This window comes from Vidua macroura, chromosome 33, assembly GCF_024509145.1.
Source record: "Vidua macroura isolate BioBank_ID:100142 chromosome 33, ASM2450914v1, whole genome shotgun sequence".
NCBI classification, from domain to species: domain Eukaryota; kingdom Metazoa; phylum Chordata; class Aves; order Passeriformes; family Viduidae; genus Vidua; species Vidua macroura.
Genome location: NC_071603.1, coordinates 1203713 through 1222716, shown reverse-complemented (window position 1 = coordinate 1222716; position 19004 = coordinate 1203713). Strand labels below are relative to the sequence as shown.

Here is a 19004-nt window from a genome sequence, read left to right as displayed (position 1 = left end):
TTGGGGGTCCTGGGATGTATTTGGTGTGTCTCGGGGTGGGTTCAGGGGTCCCAGGGCTGTTTTTTGGGGGTCCCGGGGCTGTTTTTGGGGAGTCCCCACCTTCCAGGTGCGGGGTGTTGTGCCGGAAGAAGCCGAACCTGCGGCTGAACCAGTGGTAAATCTCCGCCAGGGGGGCGCTGCCGCTGCGGGGACTCCAGGATGGCCTGGGGGGGGGCGGGGGCGCGCGGGGACATTGGGGGGGGACATTGAGGGACTTGGGGGACACTGGGGACATTGAGGGACTTGGGGACACTGGGGACATTGGGGACATTGAGGGACTTGGGGACATTGGGGACATGGGGGACATTGAAGGACTTGAACATTGGGGACATGGGGGACACTGGGGACATTGGGTGACATTGAGGGACTTTGGGGACATTGGGGGGACACTGGGGACATTGAGGGACTTGGGGGACATTGGGGACACTGGGGATATGGGGGGGACATTGGGACACTGGGGACATGGGGGACATTAGGGACATTGAGGGATTTGGGGACATGGGGGACATTGGGGACATTGAGGGATTTGGGGACAGTGGGGACATGGGGGACACTGGGACATGGGGGGAACATGGGGGACATTGGGGACATTGAGGGATGTTGGGGACATTGGGGACATGGGGGACTCTGGGGACATGGGGGGGACCTTGGGGACATGGAGCGACATTGGGGATATGGGGGGACATTGGGGACATGCGGGGCACGAGGTGACGTTGCAGGGGCAGGAGAGGGTTGGGGACAAACTTTGGGGGGGCTTTGGGGACAGTTTAGGATGGTTTGGGGGGCAGCACATGGGGACACGTTTTGGGGGGGGCTCTGGGGGACACACTTGGGGTCACTGGGGGGGTCACAGCAGATTTGGGGACATTACGAGGTGACTGGGGGGGGCATAGGGTGGGCTTTGGGGACAGTTTGGGGGGGGGGACAGTTTTTGGGGGGCTCCAGGATGGGGGAATTTATGGGGGGGGAAGCTGTGAGGACACTGGGGGGGGGGGCAATTCCACTGGGGTGGGGGAGGATTTGGGGGTTGTCAGGGACACGGGGGGGGGGGGATGTGGGGAGCCCGGGGGGGGTTTTGGGGTTCGGGGGGGGCACTGACCCAGCGGATGAGCGTGGCGTAGGTGTAGGGGGGCCGCGCGGTGCTGAGCCGGTAATACTCCAATTCTGGGGGGGCCGGGGAGGGGGGGGGTCAGCCAGACCAAACCCCCCCCCCACGGTTATTTAGGGGGGTCCACCCCCCACACCCCCAAACCCGGCGCTCACCTGGGTAGAGCCCCCCACGCTCCCAGGGGTGCCCTGGGGGGGGCAGCAGCATCTCGGGGTCCCCCTCTGCCTCGGGGGGGGCTGCAGGACCCCAAATCGGGGGGAGCCCAGCCTGGCCCTTCCCGGGGAGGCCCTGGGGGGGGGGGGGGCACACACAGGTGAGGGGCTGGCACCGCTATGAGGGCACCCCAACCCCCCCCCCCACTTTTTTTTTGGGGTGCATTCCCCCCCTTACCGTGCTGGGGGGGCCCCTCCGGAGGAGCTGCGCCTGCAACAGCCCCAGGCGGTGCCGCTCGCGGGCCAGCTGCGGGGGGGGGGGGGGGGACAGGTTTTGGGGGGGTCACACACCGGCTTTGGGGGACACAGGGGGGGTCACGGGGGGTTGGGGGGACACGGGGGTTGGTCAGGGTGATGAGTTTTGGGGGGTCCCAGATCTGGGGAGGATGGGAGTGGCACAGGTTTGGGGGAGGAGGTTTTTTTTTTGGGGGGGGAGTCCCAGGGCACTTGCGGGGGGGCGGGTCAGGGTTTGGGGGGGGCTCAGGGGGGATTTTGGGGGTCCCCTCACCTGCTGCTCCAGCTCCTGGATCCTCTCCAGCTGCCGCAGGCACTGAGCCACCTCCCCCGGCTCACGGCGGGGGGGGCCTGGGGGTGATTTTTGGGGGGTGGGGGGTGAGGATGGAGCTCTGGGATCCCCCCAAAATCCCCCCAAGCCCCCCCACTCACCTGGGGGGCTGCGCAGCGCCGGGGGGCGGGTGCGGGGGGGTCGCTGCCGGCGGGAGCAGGGGAGGGGTCTCTGTCGCGGCCGGGGGGGTCTTTGGGGCCCCATTCCAACCCGGGGAGACCTGGAGGAGTTTTTTTTTTTGGGGGGGGGGTTCCCAAAAGGGAGGACACCCCCCGAGGAGGGGAAGGGCAGGTTTTTTGGGGGGGGGGGGCTCACCGTGCGCTGGGGGCAGCCGAGTTCGCATCACCAACACCCCGGGGTGCTGCACGTGCAGGAGCGGGGGGCACGACCCCCCCTCGGGTGGCACCTGTGGGTTTTGGGGAGGGGGGGGGGGAGGGAGAGGAGCAGGAGGTGACCCCCCCCCCATCCTGATTCACCCCCCCACCCCCCCCACCCCCCCCCCCCAAAATTGGTGTCCCGGGCTCTGTCCCGCACCTGGGTGCACCGAGGCACGGCCCCGTCCGCGCGGGTCAGCACCGTGGGCCGGTCCTGGGGGCTGCGGGGGGGGGCGGCGCTGCCCTGGGGGGGGGGGTGCAGGGGGTGAGACCCCCCCCCCAAGAGGGTCCCCCACCCCACCCACCCCCCCCGAGAGTGTGACACACGCGTGTGCCAGGCCTGGACACGTGTCCCCCGCAGGTCCTGCGTCACCGCCAGTCCCGGAACACGCGGGGTGGGCGGGGGGGGGGGGGGGCGGACAGCGGCCCCCCCACCCTGTCCTGGCCCAGTTGCCCCCTCCCAGTACCTCCCAGTGCTCCCAGTATGGGGGTGAGCTCACTCCCATCTGCCACTGGCGCTCCTCATCCCAGCCACCATCGCCGTGTTGAGCTCCCAGTACATCCCAGTCCCTCCCATTGTCATCCCAAGCCTTCCCAGTTTCTCCCAGTCCTTTCCAGTATCCCCAGTAAGCCGCTGACCCTCCCAGTCCTTCCCAGCCCCCCCCTCCCGGCTCTCCCCAGTCCATCCCAGTGTATTCCCAGTCCATCCCAATCCCTCCCAGTTTCCCCCAGTACTTTCCAGCATTCCCCAGTAAACTCAGCCCGTCCCCCAGTCCAATCCCAGTCCCCCCCCAGCCTTCCATTTTCCCATCCCAGTGCTCCTCCAGCCCCTCCCGACACTCCCCAGTCCATCCCAGTCCCCACCCAGTGCCTCCCAGTCTCCCTCCCAGTACCCTCCAGTCACTGCAGAGCCCTCCCAGTTCCACCCAGCATCAATCCGTGGGCATCCCAGTCCCACCCAGCATCACGCCAGTGCCCTCCAGTATGCGCCCCAGTGCCTCCCAGTATGCTCCCCAGTGCCTCCCAGTGCCCTCCAGTGTGCTCCCAGTGCCTCCCAGTAGGCTCCCAGTGCCTCCCAGTATTCTCCCAGCGTGCTCCCGGTGCCCTCCAGCATGCTCCCAGTGCTTTCCAGTTCCTCCCAGCATGCTCCCAGTGCCTCCCAGTGTGTCCCCAGTGCCTCCCAGTGTGATCCCAGTGCTTCCCAGTTCCTCCCAGCATGCTCCCAGTGCCTCCCAGTGTGTCCCCAGTGCCTCCCAGTGTGATCCCAGTGCTTCCCAGTCCCTCCCAGCGTGCTCCCAGTGCCTCCCAGTCCCTCCCAGTGCCTCCCAGTCCCTCCCAGTGCCTCCCAGTGCCCCCAGCTCACGGGTCCACGGGCGCCCGCCATGGCTCTGGGCGACACCGGGCGCTTCCCACCTCCGATTTATAGACGGGAAACCACAGCCCTGAGTCACGGCGGGGGCGGGGGGGTCGGGATGGGCCCCCCCCAGACCCAAACAGGTGCCCTAAGACAGCCGGGGCAGACACCCCAAAATGCAGAGAAATGCCCCAAAACGGCAGAGAAACGCCCTGAAATGTGTGGGATGAATGCGAAGAAATGGCACAAATTGAGAGGGAAGAGACGCCCCAAAGCCATCATGGCAAGACACCCCAAAAGGCAGGGAAATGACCCTAAAAGACCAGACAGAAACACCCTAAATTGGGCACAGACCTTGGGAAATGCCTCAAAACAGCTGGGCAGAGACACCCCCAAAACAACCAGGGAGAAACTCCTCAAAACCCGCAGAAATGCCCCAAAATGGTGCCACCCTCAGCTGGGCAGAGACACCCCAAAATGCAGAGAAAATGGGCCCCCCAAATGATGAGACACAAACACCCCAAACCAGCCCTAAAATCCCAAGAAATGCCCCAAAACAACCGAGCAGAAACGTCCCAAACGCCCAGACAGAGACGTCGTAAAACGAGGAGGAAAGCCCCAAAATAACGGCACAGACACCCCAAAATGGCCAGAGCCATCCCAAAATGAGACAAAATACCCAAAAATGGCCAAGGACACCCTAAAATGAGGCAGAATGCTCCAAAACAGCCAGGCAGAAACACCCTAAAAAATGGCCATAAAGAGGAAACTCAAAATGTGGAGAGACACCCCAAAAGAGCTGGGCAGAGACACCCCAGATTTGTCAGGCAGAGAAACCCCAAAATGTCTGAACAGAGAGTCCCCAAAATGAGGAGAAACACCCCAAACCAACCAGGCAAAAAAACCCTAAAAAGCAGAGATTCACCCAAAAATGGCCAGGCAGAAAACGCCCCAAATCGAGGAGGCTGAGAAGCACCAAAATGAGGAGAAACGCCCTCAAATCAACTAGGTAGAGGTGCCTCAAAATGCCCCAAAATTCAATAAAACACCCCAAAACTGCTGGGCAGGGATACCCCTAAGCCAGCCAGGTAGAAATCCCCCCCCAAAAAACGATGCTTTGAACAATTTGGGGGTGAATTGGTCCCCAAATTGGTGCCCACCCCCCCCCCCCCCATGTCCCATCCCCCACAAACGGCACCGAAACGCCCAAAATGCCCCAAAATGACGCTGTCGGAAAAAGCAGCTTGAACACCTCCTCCAAATGGCCCCAAATCGTTCAGGTAACCCCCAAACCCCTAAAACCTGCTCAGGTTTTTAAAAACTCCCCCCCCTTTTAAAAACTCCCCCCTGGCACCTCCAAATTTTGGGGGCTTTTTCCACCTGCAGGCCTTGAGTTTTGCCCTTTTTCCCCCCACCCCAAAATCCACTTGGTTCCAAGTTAGTTTTTGATGTTTCCCAGCCCCGAATTGGCCGGGTTTTACCCCAAAGTGGGTTCTGGGTGTACCACCCGGGACCCCTCCCCATTTTTGGGGTGGGGTTGGGAGTTTTTCCACCCCCTGGGGACTTCCCCAGCTCGAAGGGAGGTGAAACTGCGCCCGAGCCGGCAGGAAATAAGGGGGGGGGGGGGGGGGTGCGGTGGATTTTTGGATGGGGGTGGAGCAGAGCCCGTGCCTGGCACCCCCCCCCCTCACATCGGGACCCCCAGCCCACCCCCCCTGTGTTCACCAGGACCCTCGTGCCAAGGCCCTGGCACGCTGCCCCCCTCCTCTAGGGGGGTGTTAGGGCACAGCCCCCCCCCCACCCTGGACCCCCCCCCCTCCCCCCCAAAATCTGCTCACCGGCTGAACCCCGTGTGTTGCCCGCCCTGGCACCCCGCTTTTTATGGGGCCCCCCCAGTGATGTCAGAGAACCCTCCCACACCTGGGGGGGTCCCAAATCCTCCACCCCCCCCCCCCCCATTCTCATGGGTTCCCAAATTTTCGCTTGGGCCGAGGCTCCTTTTTTGGGGTGGGGGTTTGGGGTTTTTTTTGGGGGGGGGGGGGTGATGAAGGGAGCCCCAGTACCGCTCCCAGGGGTGCGGTCGTGTGGGGAACTCGGAGAGGGGAGCCTTTAATGCCCCCCTCAAAACCCCCACCCCCTGTGAGCCCCCCAAAAAACCCGTGGGAGATGTTTAGGGGTGCTAATGGCCCCCCCGCTCAAGGGGAGCAGATATTGGGGGGACCCTTCTTTGCTCCCCCAGACCCTGGAGACCTGTGAGAATGGGGGGGGGGCCCATTAACACCCCCTCACCCCCCAATCTCCAGGACACCCCCAAACTTCCCCCGCGACCCTCAGGCGTCCTGGGGGACCCCGTTTAACACTCAGCGCTCCCAAACTGCAGACACTGAGGGGGGGGGGGGGTGTCACACACTTTGCCCCCCAGGAATGTCCCTTTAAACCCCACTTTGTGACCCCGACCCCACGGGGGTCCCCCCAATCTCCAGGAGCCCCCTCCAAACACCCCTCATTGAACCCGGGGGGGGGGTGGGGTGGGGGGCGCTCCCTTTCACAGCCCCTCCCCTCGGGGACCCCCAAGTCGCCCCCCTCCCCAGCACACAAGCCCCGCCCCGCTCTCAGGCCCCGCCCCTCGGGCCCGGCCCCGCCCCCGCGCTGCGGCTCCCGGCCCCGCCCCTCCGCCATGGCCCGGGCTCCCGCCTCCGCCCCGGCGCCCCCCCCGTGGCCGGACTCCCGGCGTGCCCCGCGCGGGGGGGGCCCCTCCCAGCCCCCCCCGCGCCCCGGACCCCCCCCCAAACCCCCCCTCCAGACCCCCATGACCCCTCGGCCGGTGGGACCCCCCTCCCGCCCGCTTCCACCCCGTCCCCCCCCCCTCCCGGAGGTCGCCGAGCCCCCGCCGGGGGTCCCCGAGGCCGCCGCTGCCCCCCCGGGGGACCCCGAGAGCCCCGCGCCCCCCGGGGTGGGCGGGGGGGTCCCGGCGGGTCCTTTTCGCCGACGCTCTGGGGCTGCCCCTGACCCGCCTGCGGCAATACCGGCCCCTGGGACCCCCGGGGGAGGGGGGCACCGGCGGGGGGGGGGGGGCGGGGGGGGACCCCCGGTAGGGGGGGGAGGGGGGCGCGGTGGGAGAGCCGCCCCCCCTCGGGATCTGGATGAGGCCTGGGAAGGCAGGTAAGAGATTGGGGGGTGGTGGGGGGGGGGAAATCTGCATGGGGGACCCCCCAAAATGGGGTCAACCCCCGACCCCCCCCCCCCGCATGTGACCCCCGAAATTGAGGGGGGGGGCTGTGGCGCATGCCTGGGTTGCCCCCGGACCCCCGGGCCCCGAATGTGGGTCACACTCTGGGGGGGTGCAGATGCTGCTCCCCCCCCACCCCTAATTTGGGGGTGGGCTGGGGGAGGGGGAAATGGGTCCTCTCCGGTGACCCCCCCCACACCCGTGTCCCCCCAAAAGGCCCACAGGAGGCGGAGGATGTGCAGCCCCCACCCCCCGAGCACAGCACAGGTAAGTATCGCTCCCCCAAATTTGGGGGTGCACCCCAATTACTGGGGCACGCTCCAGTTTTGGGGATCCCCCCGAACTCTGGGGGTCCCTCACCCCCCCATTCCCCTCCCACAGAGCCTGACCCTGCCCCAACGCCCCCCCCGGATTGCGGAGCAGCCCCCAGCACAGGTGAGACAACACCCTCTCCCCCCCAAAACTGGGGGGTACCCCCCTCCCCCAAGGAACGGGGTACCCCAAACCGTGCCTCCCCAAGGACGGGGGTACCCCAAACTGTGCGCCCCCCCCCACTTAGGGCGCCGAGGACGAGGCGGTGGCGCGGGAGCTGGAGCAGCTCTACCTGTCCCACCTGCGCCGGCTGCGGGGGGACCCCAACGACAGCGACCCCCCCCCCGAGAAACGGGGGGCCCCCCCTTCCCCGAGCGAGCCCCCAACACCTCGCTGGCCAACGAGATGGCCCTGCGCTACGAGGGGGGGGGCCGGTGCAGCCCCCCGGTGCTGCTGGGGAGGGGGGGGGCCGGTGGAGGGGGCGCTGGTGGTGCCGGCGCGGCCCCCCCGGGGGGAGGGGGAGCAGTTTTGGGGGGGGCCCTCAGGGGGGTGCGGGGTGGTTTCTGGCCTTGGGCCGTGCTGGTGCCGGTGGCCTGGGGGGACGGGGGGGGCCCCACGGCCGCGCTGGCCCTGGGGCTTTACCTGGCGCTGGCCTGGCTCACGTGAGGTTTGGGGGGGGGGGGGGGGCGGGGGGGGTGGGAGCCCCAATTGTCACCACCCAAAAATTGTCACCTCCCAAAAAGTCACAGCACGCCCCCCCCCCCCCCCCCCCCACCATTTCACCTTTGAAAACGTGGGACACCCCTAAATCAGTGGGGGAAGGGGGGGGCGCACTGAGTTGCGGCGTGGGGGAGATGGAAGGGCACCCCCCAAATGGAAGGGGACCCCCAAATTGCCGCCCCCTACACCCGGGGTGGGGGCACTGTCACTTTGTGGGACCCCCCCCCCCCGTCCCCAAGTCATGTGCACCCCACCCGGGTTTTGGGGCGCCCCTGTGTACATACCGCCATGGAACGATGGTGTCCCCGAGTTCTTGTCATGGGGGGCGCTTTGGGGGGGGGGATTTTTGGGGTGGGGGGGGTAGGGCAGGGTTGTCTGTCTCTGTTTAGGGGGTGGGGGGCCGGGTCCTCCCCCCCCCCTCTGCTGTCGCTCTGTCGCAGCCGTTTTCCTGCCCTCGGGGAAGGTCCCAGCAAAGGTCACGGGTGACAAACAGCCCCCCCAGCCCCCCGGGGATGGGGCAGCCTCACCTGTGGCTGTCATGTCATGGGCGCCATGTCGTGACAGAAGGGTCTGTGACCCCCTGGGGGCAGCAGGGGGGGGGGTCCCGGGTGTCCTGGAATCAGCTGGGGGGGGGTCGGGTCCTGAGCTTCCTTGAAGAATTGGGGTGTCCTGAATGTCCTGGGAGCAGTTGGGGAGGGGGTTTTGAGTATCCTGGGAGCAGTTGGGGTGGGGGTCTTGAGCCTCCTTGAATAACTGGGGGGTCCTGAGTATCCTGGGAGCAGTTGGGGTGCAGACTTGAGCCCCCTTGAATAACTGGGGGGGTGTCCTGAATGTCCTGGGAACAGCTGAGGGGGGGTCTTTAGCCCCCATGAAGAACTGGGGGTCCTGAGTATCCTGGGAGCAGTTGGGGTGGGGGTCTTGAGCCCCCTTGAATAACTGGGGCGGTCCTGAATGTCCTGGGAGCAGCTGAGGGGGGGTCTTTAGCCCCCATGAAGAACTGGGGGTCCTGAGTATCCTGGAACAGTTGGGGAGGGGGTCCTGAGTACCCTGGGAGCAGTTGGGGTGCAGACTTGAGCCTCCTTGAATAACTGGGGGGGTCCTGAATGTCCTGGGAGTAGCTGGGGAGGAGGTTTTGAGTATCCTGGGAGCAGCTGAGGGGGGGTCTTGAGCCCCCTTGAAGAACTGGGGGTCCTGAGTATCCTGGAACAGTTGGGGAGGGGGTTTTGAGTATCCTGGGAGGAGCTGGGGGGGGTCTTTAGCCCCCATGAAGAACTGGGGGTCCTGAATGTCCTGGGAGCAGCTGAGGGGGGGGGGGTCTTGAGCCCCCTAGGATGAAGTGGGGAGTGGTCCGAAGGCCCCTTGGAGGCACCTTGGGGGGGGTCCCGAGTGTCCTGGGAGCAGCTGAGGGGGTCCTGAGCCTCCTGGAGGTGGCCAGGAGGGGGGTCCCCAGCCCCCAGTGAAGCTGCTGAGGGCGTTCTCGGTCCTCAGGGAGGGTCCTCCCTGCCCTGGATCCAGCCGAAGGAGGGTCCTGTGCCCTCAGGTGACATTGGGGTAGTCCCATCTCCTCAGGACTCACTGTGGGGAGTGTCCCAGTAGTTCCGGTGACAGGGGGACACTTCCAGCCCCCTGGATTTACTGAATTGGGTGCCAGCCAGGTGACAGCAGGGGTGTCCCATTTGTGGGGAGGGGTCTCTGGGGGTCCCTGGGGTGCTGCTCCTTCTGCAGTCCCTGAGCCCTCTGGGTGACAGTGTGTGTGTGGGAGGGGGTCCCAGCCCTTCTGGAGTCACAGCGTGGGTGGTGGTCTTGTCCCTCAGGTGACAGCAAGGGTGGGGGGGGGACAACACAGCCCTTCTGAAGTCACTATGGGGGGGGGGGGTCCCAGTCCCTCCGGGCTCACTGTGGGGGAGGTGCCATCCCCTATGGGGTCCTCCTCCCTCAGCTGCTCAGGTGACAGCAGCAGGGTGTGTCCCAGCCCCTCTGGACTCACTGCGGGGGTATCCTGTCAACTCTGGATATTCCGTTCCCCTTGTAGTCCCTCAGTCCTTTGGGTGACATCGTGTGTGTGGGGTCCCAGCTCCTCTGGAGCCACAGTGGGGGGGCCCGCCAGCACCCACAGGTCCTCAGCCCCTCAGGTAATGGTGGGGGGCAGCCCCTCTGAAGTCACTGTAGGAGGGTCCCAGCCCCTCTAATACTCACTGGAAGGGAGGGAAATCCTGTCCCTTCGGAGGGGGTCCTGCCCACCCTCACGGTCCCTCAGCCACTGCGGGAGGGGTGCCACTCCCTCAGGTGACAGTGTTGGGAGGGACCCGTCCCCTCCGGGAGGGTCCCGCTGCCCTCACGCTCCCTCAGCCCCTCATGGCGGGAGAGGGGCGGGGCCTCTCCCCTCACGGCGGGGCTCTCGCGCTGCCCGCACGTGCGCTCCTCGCGCTGCGCATGAGCGCGGCTCCCCCGCCCCGCCCACCGCGCTCCCCGAGCCCGCCAAAGCAGCGCGCTCCCATTGGCCGCTCTTTTCCCGCCCGCCCCGCGTGACGGGCGTCGCCATGGCAACCGGCCAATGGGCAGCGCGCGAGTGACGAGCGGGTGGGCGGGGCTGCGGCGGCGGCGGCGGCGGCGCGCGCGCTTTTTCGGCCGCTGCTTCGGCCCTGGCGGGCGCCGGAGCCGCCGCCATGAGCGGGGCCGGGGCCGGGGCAGACCGGCCGTCCCCGGCCAAGCTCCGCCGTCTGGACGAGCCCAGCGGGGCGGGCCCTGCCGCCGCCGTTACCCGCGGGGAGGCGGCCCGTTCCCCCACCCCCGCCGGAGGTCGCGGTGAGGGCCGCAGCGCGCGCGCGCGGGGCGACGGGTCCGGGCATGCGCGGGGCGGCGGCGGCGGGGACGCGCGCGCGCCCCCTGGCGGCTGCCCGGAGATCGCGGCTTTGGCCGGGGAGGGGCTGGAGACCCCCGGGGAGGGCACGGGGGGACCGGAGATCACCGGAGAGCTCGTGGCCAGCCTGGAGACCACCGAGGAGGCCAAGGGGAGCCTGGAGGCCACCAACGGGCCCAAGGGGAGCCTAGAGACCATCAACAGATGCAAAGGGAACCTGGAGACCACAAGTAGCGGCTGCTTGGAGCAGGAAAAAGGGGGTTTGGAGACCACCAGAGAGGTCACAGAGGGGATGGAGACCACCGGTGAGGCCACGGGGGACCTGGAAATTGCTGCCACGCACTCCTCGGAGCAGAACAAGGGTGTCCTGAAGACTCCCATGGAATCCAAGGGAAGCCTGGAGGCCACCAGCAAGGCCACAGGTGGTCTGGAGAGCAGCGGGGAAGTCACAGGGAGCCTTGGGACCACCAATGGGCGCAAAGGGAGCCTGGAGACAGCCGTCACTCGCTGCTTGGAGCAAGGGAGAAGGAGCAAGGCGGGCCTGGAGACCACCACCAAGGTCCTGGGGAGCGTGGAGAGTGATGCTTCTCCTGGTGGGGAGCTGAAAAGCACCAGCAGGCGCAAGGCAAAGACCCCTGCGAGGCCCAGGCTGAGCGTAGAGACTGCCAGTAGCCCGTGCTTGGAGGGGGAGACAAGCGGGAAGGGGGGTCTGGACACCAGCGGGGAGGTCTTGGGTGGCTTGGAGGCCACCAGAGAAGACACAGGGAGCCCGGAGACCACCATCACTGGCCACGGGAAGCTGGACAGAGAGCAGAAAGGGGGCGTGGAGTTCACCACGGAGCCCGAGGAGGGCCTGGAGCCCACAGCCTGCGTGGGGCAGAGCCGGGGTGGCCCCGGGCTCCCAGATCTCATGGGGGTCCCAGAGCCCGCGGGGGTCCCAGTCCCCAAGGAGCCCGTGGCCGAGGAGAGCGCGGTGATCTCCCTGGACGAGGACGAGGAGGAGGAGGAGGAGCGGGACGAAGGGCCGGCGCGGTACCTGGCGGCGCTGGAGGCCGTGCAGCTGGAGCTGGAGGCCGTGGAGGAGGAGGCGGCTCGAGCCTTTCGCCGCCTCCGCGCCCGCTTCTGCCTCCGCCGCCGGCCCCACCTGCAGCGGCGCAACCGCCTCATCCAGCACATCCCCGGCTTCTGGGTCACCGCCGTATCCTTGGGAGGGGGGGGTCAGGGTGGGAGGGGGGGCTGCATTTTGGGGTGGGGGGCACACGGGAACCACCAGATCCATCTTTCCTTGACGCCCCCCGTGCCCAGTTCCTGAACCACCCGCAGCTCTCGGCCATGATCAGCGACCGCGACGAGGACGCGCTGAGCTACATGACGAGTTTGCAGGTGCCTGGGGGGTTTCGGGGGGGAGATTTGGGGGTTGTGTGCCCCCCCTCCCTCCCCCCCCGAGGTAACACACCTGAGCCCGCAGGTGGAGGAGTTCGGCCAGAGCCGCCCCGGGTGCCGCATCCGCTTCTTCTTCAGCGTCAACCCCTATTTCCAGAACGACGTCGTGGCCAAGGAGTTCGTGCGCGGCCCCTCTGGTGGGTTTTGGGGCGGGGCGGGGGGTGGGCACCCCCACTTCCTACAGCCCAAGGAGGGGTTTGGGGGCTCAAGAGTGACCCCCTGGTGTGTTGTCCCTCCTGCCAGGTCACCTGGTGTCCCACTCGACCCCCATCCGGTGGTGGCAGGGGCAGGACCCCCGGTCCCGCTCCCACAAGGGCCCCCCAGCCCCCCGCAGCTTCTTCGCGTGGTTTGGGGACCACAGCTTCCCTGCGGGGGACCGCGTGGCCGAGGTGAGCCCAGTGCTCCCAGTACCTCCTCCCAGTGCTCCCAGTACCTCCTCCCAGTGCTCCCAGTACCCCCCCACCCCCGACCTCCCCATCTCCTCCTCTCGCAGATCATCAAGGAGGAGCTTTGGCCCAACCCGCTCCAGTTCTACCTGCTGGGGGAGGGCGCCGAGGGACCCCCCGACAGGTGAGCTGCACCCCAGGGGGGTTTGGGGAGGGGGGGGGGGGGAGACCAGGGGAGGGAACCCCAAACCTTCACCCCCCCCCCCGCCATGAACACCCCCTCCCCAGTGAGAGTGGCGAGGACTGCGTGGTGATCCTGGATGACGACGAGGACGTGCAGGAGATCCCAGATGATGGGGATGGTAAGTGACCAACTCCCCCCTCTACCCTGGGGGGGGACCCCAAAACTCCTCACCTGAGGAAATGGGGGGGCTGAGACCCCCCCCCACACACAGAGTCCTCTTGGAAGGGGAATAAAGGCTGATTTTGTGCCCCCAACCCCCCTCTCTCCAGGCAGTGGCGTGGAAGAGATCCCAACAGAGGAGCCCCCCAACCCCCCCGTGGGACAGAAAGACCCCAACTGGGGCAGAATTTAATTGGGGGGGGGGGGATTTGGGGGTGCTGCACATCTCCACCCCTCCGGCATTGCGGGGTAACGAGGGGCTGGGGGCCCCCCAACACAGCTCAGGGTGTTCGAAGGCCTTTCACCCCCCCCTGCCCCCCCAAACATTTCATGACCCCCCCCCTCCAGGGACCCCCAATCTCCTCAGCTCCATCACCTGGGGGGTGGGGGGGTCCCCCTAAATCCCTCCCTCCCACCCACACACCACACACAAGGGGAGAAACACAACCATTTCCTGACCATTTTTGTACATTTTGGGTTAAAAACTTGTAAAATTTTCTTTTTATATCTAAAAATATATTATAATAAAGAGAAAGTTTTAACAGATTCACAGAGACCTCCCTTGAACCCCAAGGGAGCTGGGGGGGGGCATTTCAGAGTTTAAAATTTTCATATTTTACTCTCCTGGGTCATTCCCTGGCACCTGGCAGGGAGGGAGGGAGACCCCCAAAGTGCCGGGGACCCCCACAAGCGCCCCCCCCAGCACCACAGAGAGGAGGAGGCAGCACCCAGATCGAGCCCGGTACCGACCCCAACAGAACCGGTTCCCTCCTTAGACACCCCCCCGGGATCCACTGCCGGTATCCCTAAAACCCCTCCCAAGATTCCGCCTTAGACCCCGCCCACCCTTTCTCCTCCTCCTCCTCCTCCTCCTCCGGTGCCGGTTCCCCCCACTACACGTGACCTCACTCCCGTTACCGCTCCACGACCCCCCCCCTCAATTCCCGGTATCTCCCAGAACCTGCAGTGCAGGTCTCCCTCTCATCCCCACCGGTCCCGGTGCCCCCACCCCCATTTCCAGCCCGTTCCCGGTGCCTCCATCCCCCGGTCCCGGTTCTCCCCCTCACCCCGCGGTGGTGCCGCAGCTCGGCCGCCGGGCCCAGCTCCTCCCGCAGCTCCTGCTCCAGCGGCGGCTCCCCGAGCTCCGCCAGCCCCGCAGTGAACCCGAACCGCAGCGGCGGGGTTCGGGGGGGGAGATCAGCGGCGGGGGGAAACGCCCCGGGCCGGGTCCGCCCCGCCGCCCCCGTACGCACCGGCACGGCCTGTCCCAGCGGTGGGCAGCGGCGCATGCCGCAGGGCCCGTTCGCGGCCCCGTTCCCGCTGCTCCAGGCTCGCTCCGCTCCCGTTTCCCGCTGCCCCAACCTCGCTCCGGTCCCGCTCCCGCTCCCGCTCCCGGTCCCCGCTCCCGGTCCCGCTCCCGGTGCCTCCGCCCGCCTCAGCAGCGCCGCCTGCTCCTCCCCGCCCGCCCGCAAGGGGGCGCCACAACTGCGCGTCTCCACCAATCAGCGGACGGATCCTGCTGCGGCCCCCGCGCCCCTACCAATCAGCAGGCGGGGAATCCGCACAGGCCACGCCCCCACCCTGCTTGCACGGGAGGCGTGGCCAACCCAAACCCCGCCCACACCGTTTCAGCTGTGGGGGGAGGGGGCGAACCCCCCCCCCGTGACCCCCCCAAAAAAGCGCCGAACACCCCCAAACCAGGGGCGCACACAGAGACAGAGCACAGGCTGGAGGCAGAGGGGCTTTACTGCCCCCCACGAGCACCAAGGGGGTCCCCAGGAGCCCCGGGGGGGTCCCAGGGATTTTTTTTTGGGGGGGGGGGGGGGGGGGCGTCCCAGAGATTTTGGGGGGGGGGCCCCTATGAGGCGGAGTCGGAGGCCTCGGAGCTGTCCTTGACGTCGGTGCTCTCGGTGGTCTCGCTGACCTCGCTGACGTCTTTGCTGTCGCCCCCCCCGTCCTCGTGGTGCTGGGGTCCCGTGGGGGGGTGCGGGGGGGGCCCCCCCGAGCCGCAGACCCCATCCCCACCCCGGGGGGGCTCGGTGGGGGCCGGGGGGCGGCCCCGCTCCTTCTGCTCCACCTGCTTCCTCAGCTGGGCGGGGGGGCACGGGGAGAGGGGGGGGTTACACTGGAAGGGTCCTGGGGGGGGGTTACACTGGAAGGGTCCTGGGGGGGGGTGGAAGCCCCCCCAACCCCCCCCCAGGAGGGTTTTTGGGGGGTCCCGGGGTGTGGGGGGGGGGGGCTGTACCTCATCCGCCATTTGGGTGAGGTCCCGTTTCATGGCGTAGGCGTCCTCGCCGTCCGCGTAGTACTTGGGCTCCACCTCGCTGATCCTGGGGGGACATTTTTTGGGGTGTGTGTGTAGGGGGGGGGTCACACACGAGGTGACACCCCCCCCACAGACCCCAAACCCCAAATTTCCTCCTGCAGCTCCCCCAGACCCCCCCCCAACCCAGAGACTCACTGGAAGTTGAGCGTGTTGGAGTAGAGGTGCAGCGCTGCCCGGTTGCTGCCAAGGACAAACAGGGTGGGGGGGGGGGTTATTTTGGGGTGCTCCTGAGGTGGGGGGGGGGGATTTGGGGGGGATTTGGGGTACAGGGGTGGGGGTCTCACCTCTTGCGGACGTGCAGGGACACGTATTTGGCGTTGAAGTTCTCGATCATGGCGCGCGACGCCTGGTCCATCAGCTTCTGCGCCAGCCCCAGGCGCCGGTGCGAGCGTTTCACCGCCTGGGGGGGAGCCCCAAAACGGGCTGGGACACCCCAAAAAACTTCCACGGGACCCCAAAAAATCCCCAGGGGAACCACCCCAAGAAAAAAAAACAAACTCCAGGGGTACAGCAAACACCCAGGGCAGCCCCGAACCCAGCCAGGGTCCTGTTCCGAGAGTGGCTCAAGGAACCCCCCCAGGTGCTCAGGTGACCCCAAAAAACCCTCCAGGAACCCCCCCAAACCCTCGGGTGACCCCAAAAATCCTCCAGGAACCCTCCCAAACCCTCAGGTGACCCCAAAAATCCTCCCAAACCTTCAGGTGACCCCAAAGACCCTCCAGGAGCCCCCCCAAATCCTCAGGTGACCCCCAAAGACCCTCCAGGAATCCTCCCAAACCCTCAGGTGACCTCAAAGAACCCTCAGGTGACCCCAAAAACCCTCCAGGAACCCTCCCAAACCCTCAGGTGACCCCAAAAATCCTCCCAAACCCTCAGGTGACCCCCAAAACCCTCAAGGAGCACCCCCAAAACCCTCTGAACTATTCCAAGAGCCCTCAAAGACCCTCCAAGAACCCTCCCAAACCCTCAGGTGACCCCAAAAAAACCCTCAAGTGACCCCCAAAGACCCTACAGGAGCTCCCCCAAATCCTCAGGTGACCCCCAAGACCCTCCAGGAGCCCCCCCAAATCCTCAGGTGACCCCCAAGACCCTCCAGGAGCCCCCCCAAATCCTCAGGTGACCCCCAAGACCCTCCAGGAGCCCCCCCAAACCCTCAGGTGACCCCAAAGACCCTCAAGGAGCTCCCCCAAACCCTCAGGTGACCCCCAAAAAAGCCTCAAGGAACCCTCAAGTGACCCCCAAGACCCTCCAGGAGCCCCCCCAAACCCTCAGGTGATCCCCAAGACCCTCCAGGAGCCCCCCCAAACCCTCAGCTGACCCCCAAAGACCCTCCAGGAGCCCCCCCAAACCCTCAGGTGACCCCCAAGACCCTCCAGGAGCCCCCCCAAATCCTCAGGTGACCCCCAAGACCCTCCAGGATCTCCCCCAAACCCTCAGGTGACCCCAAAGACCCTCCAGGAGCCCCCCCAGGCTCACCAGGGACGTGATGTGTCCGTGGGGGACGTCATCGGGATCTTCCTCCCTGCAGGAGCACGGGGGGGGGGGGGTCATGGGGGGGTGAGACCCCCCCCAAATGCTTTTGGGGGACCCCCCCCCAAAGGCCGGGAGAGGGGGGGAGGGGGGAAGGGCCCCCCACGCTCACATCTTGGCCAGGACGTATCCCACGATCTTGCCGTTCTCGTCCTCGGCGATGTAAGAGAGCTGGGGGGGGGAAAGTGAGTCTGGGGGGGGGAAAGGTGAGTCTGGGGGGGGGGAAAGTGAGTCTGGGGGGGCCAGGTGAGTCTGGGGGGGGCTCAGGTGAGTCTGGAGGGGGGAAAGGTGAGTCTGGGGGGGGGAAAGGTGAGTCTGGGGGGGTTCCAGGGATTCCTGGGGGGGTCCAGGTGTGCATGGAGGGGGTTCCAGGTGAGTCTGGGGGGGTCCAGGTGAGTCTGGGGGGGGGTCAGGTGAGTCTGGGGGGGGCTCAGGTGAGTCTGGGGGGGGGGAAAGGTGAGTCTGGGGGGGGCTTTGAGGTGAGTCTGGGGGGGCTCAGGTGAGTCTGGGGGGGGGGAAGGTGAGTCTGGGGGGTTCCAGGTGAGTCTGGGGGGGCTTCCAGGGGTTCCTGGGGGGGTCCAGGTGTGCATGGAGGGGGTTCCAGGTGAGTCTGGGGGGGCTCAGGTGAGTCTGGAGGGGGATTCCAGGGGTTCCTGGGGGGGGAAAGGTGAGTCTGGGGGGGCAGGTGAGTCTGGGGGGGGGAAAGTGAGTCTGGGGGGGTCCATGTGAGTCTGGGGGGGGGGAAAGTGAGTCTGGGGGGGCAGGTGAGTCTGGGGGGGGGGAAAGTGAGTCTGGGGGGGGCAGGTGAGTCTGGAGGGGGATTCCAGGGGTTCCTCGGGGGGTCCAGGTCTGCCTGGGGGGGGTTCAGGTGAGTCTGGGGGGGGATTCCAGGGGTTCCTGGGGGGGGAAAGGTGAGTCTGGGGGGGGGGGGGGCAGGTGAGTCTGGCGGGGGCAGGTGAGTCTGGGGGGGGGAAAGGTGAGTCTGGGGGGGCTCAGGTGAGTCTGGGGGGGGGAAAGGTGAGTCTGGGGGGGGATTCTAGGGATTCCTGGGGGGGATTCCAGGTGTGCATGAAGGGGGTTCCAGGTGAGTCTGGGGGGGCTCAGGTGAGTCGGGGGGGGGCAGGTGAGTCTGGGGGGGGTCAGGTGTGCATGGAGGGGGGGGGGGGAGAAGGTGAGGGGGGTTCCAGTTCCAGGTGAGCCTGGGGGGGGTCCAGGGGTCCCTGGGGGGGATGGGGCAGGTGAGCCTGGGGGGGTCCAGGTGAGCCTGGGGGGGGCCAGCTGTGTCTGGGGGCGGGCAGGTGTTTCAGGGGGAGACGGTGGAGCACCGGGGGGGTTAAATCCCGGTTGTCCCGGGGCACCGGGGGGGGGTCACAGGTGTTCCAGGGCCACACCTGGGGCCAGGAGAGACCGTGGTAGAAGTAATATTTCATCTGGTAGTTCTCGGGCAGGCAGAGCAGGTTGCAGTGCTGCATGTTCATCAGGTCCTCGGGCTGCCGGGAGGAACCGGCACCGGCACCGGGGGAGTCAGCCCGGAACCGGCCCCGCTGCTCCCCGACACCCCTCAGAGCGCCCTCCAGAGCACCGGAGCCACCCCAGAGCCCCCAAACGGCACCGAGAGCCGGTACTGCCCCTCAGAGCCCCCGGTATTCCCTCCGGACGCCGGTTCGCCTTCCCAAAGCCCGGTGTCCCCGTCAGACCCCGGTTCCCCCGTCTGAGGCCCGGTAAAGCACCTGCCGGAGCCCGGTCCCTACCTCAGACGCCTCGTGAAGCCCCAGTTCCCCCTGCCCAGGGCCCGGTGTTCCCCTCAGACCCCTCCCAGGGCCCGGTGTTCACCTCACACCCCTCCCAGGGCCCGGTGGCACCGTCAGATCCCTCCCCGGTGCCCGGTTCTCCCTCGCCTGAGCCTCCCCGCCCCCCTCGGGCCGCCCACCCGCGCGTTCCGGATGTTCATGGCTGCGGCCGCCCGTTCTCGGTCGCGTTTCCCGGTCCTGGTTCCGCTCCCGGTCCCGGCTCCGTTCCCGGTCCCGGTCCCCTCACGAGCCGCTTCCGCCGGAAGTTTCTCTCTGGCCAGTCAGCGCTGAGCCCGCCCGCCCGTCATCCCGACGTGTTGACAAGTGCCTCAGCCAATCAGCAATCGGAGAGA

At 66.8% G+C, this 19004-nt stretch overlaps 4 protein-coding genes across 4 annotated transcripts; 2 read left to right on the top strand and 2 right to left on the bottom strand.

Annotated features, from left to right (window-relative positions):
• Positions 1 to 41: 41 nt before the first annotated feature.
• FOXP3 (forkhead box P3) lies at positions 42 to 3682 on the bottom strand. The gene is given in 13 exon segments (XM_054001833.1): positions 42 to 56; positions 100 to 111; positions 113 to 172; positions 174 to 203; positions 1139 to 1203; positions 1303 to 1435; positions 1538 to 1606; positions 1868 to 1942; positions 2025 to 2054; positions 2056 to 2144; positions 2240 to 2330; positions 2459 to 2542; positions 3662 to 3682. Coding segments are annotated over 13 exon segments (774 nt in total).
• A 2663-nt stretch (positions 3683 to 6345) lies between these two features.
• Positions 6346 to 8222, top strand: LOC128821029 (uncharacterized). Its single transcript, XM_054001894.1, has 4 exons — positions 6346 to 6814; positions 7098 to 7148; positions 7263 to 7316; positions 7441 to 8222. Exons 1-4 carry the CDS (start codon positions 6796 to 6798, stop codon positions 7857 to 7859), a joined length of 543 nt encoding a protein of 180 aa, XP_053857869.1. The 5' UTR covers positions 6346 to 6795; the 3' UTR covers positions 7860 to 8222.
• A 2325-nt stretch (positions 8223 to 10547) lies between these two features.
• Positions 10548 to 13551, top strand: LOC128821021 (testis-specific Y-encoded-like protein 4). Its single transcript, XM_054001884.1, has 7 exons — positions 10548 to 11971; positions 12079 to 12156; positions 12242 to 12353; positions 12460 to 12605; positions 12710 to 12786; positions 12891 to 12964; positions 13116 to 13551. The coding sequence occupies exons 1-7, from the start codon at positions 10580 to 10582 to the stop codon at positions 13196 to 13198; spliced, it is 1962 nt and encodes a 653-aa protein (XP_053857859.1). The 5' UTR covers positions 10548 to 10579; the 3' UTR covers positions 13199 to 13551.
• A 1182-nt stretch (positions 13552 to 14733) lies between these two features.
• On the bottom strand, positions 14734 to 18935 carry NAA10 (N-alpha-acetyltransferase 10, NatA catalytic subunit). Its single transcript, XM_054001893.1, has 8 exons — positions 18792 to 18935; positions 18253 to 18351; positions 16974 to 17032; positions 16808 to 16853; positions 15616 to 15731; positions 15467 to 15511; positions 15251 to 15335; positions 14734 to 15094 (listed from the first exon to the last, which is right to left on the bottom strand). Exons 1-8 carry the CDS (start codon positions 18810 to 18812, stop codon positions 14864 to 14866), a joined length of 702 nt encoding a protein of 233 aa, XP_053857868.1. The 5' UTR covers positions 18813 to 18935; the 3' UTR covers positions 14734 to 14863.
• Between the last annotated feature and the right edge of the window lie 69 nt (positions 18936 to 19004).

Coding starts and splice junctions, on each gene's coding strand:
- LOC128821029 (XM_054001894.1), top strand. Junction 7,149..7,262: donor ACCCCCCGAGCACAGCACAG/GTAAGTATCGCT, acceptor CCCCTCCCACAG/AGCCTGACCCTGCCCCAACG. Junction 7,317..7,440: donor CGGAGCAGCCCCCAGCACAG/GTGAGACAACAC, acceptor CCCCCCACTTAG/GGCGCCGAGGACGAGGCGGT.
- NAA10 (XM_054001893.1), bottom strand. CDS start 18,812: ATGAACATCCGGAACGCGCGG. Junction 16,854..16,973: donor GGATACGTCCTGGCCAAGAT/GTGAGCGTGGGG, acceptor GTGCTCCTGCAG/GGAGGAAGATCCCGATGACG. Junction 15,512..15,615: donor TCCCTGCACGTCCGCAAGAG/GTGAGACCCCCA, acceptor TGTCCTTGGCAG/CAACCGGGCAGCGCTGCACC.
- LOC128821021 (XM_054001884.1), top strand. CDS start 10,580: ATGAGCGGGGCCGGGGCCGGGGCAGACCGGCCGTCCCCGGCCAAGCTC. Junction 11,972..12,078: donor CCGGCTTCTGGGTCACCGCC/GTATCCTTGGGA, acceptor CCCCGTGCCCAG/TTCCTGAACCACCCGCAGCT. Junction 12,787..12,890: donor GCCGAGGGACCCCCCGACAG/GTGAGCTGCACC, acceptor CCCCCTCCCCAG/TGAGAGTGGCGAGGACTGCG.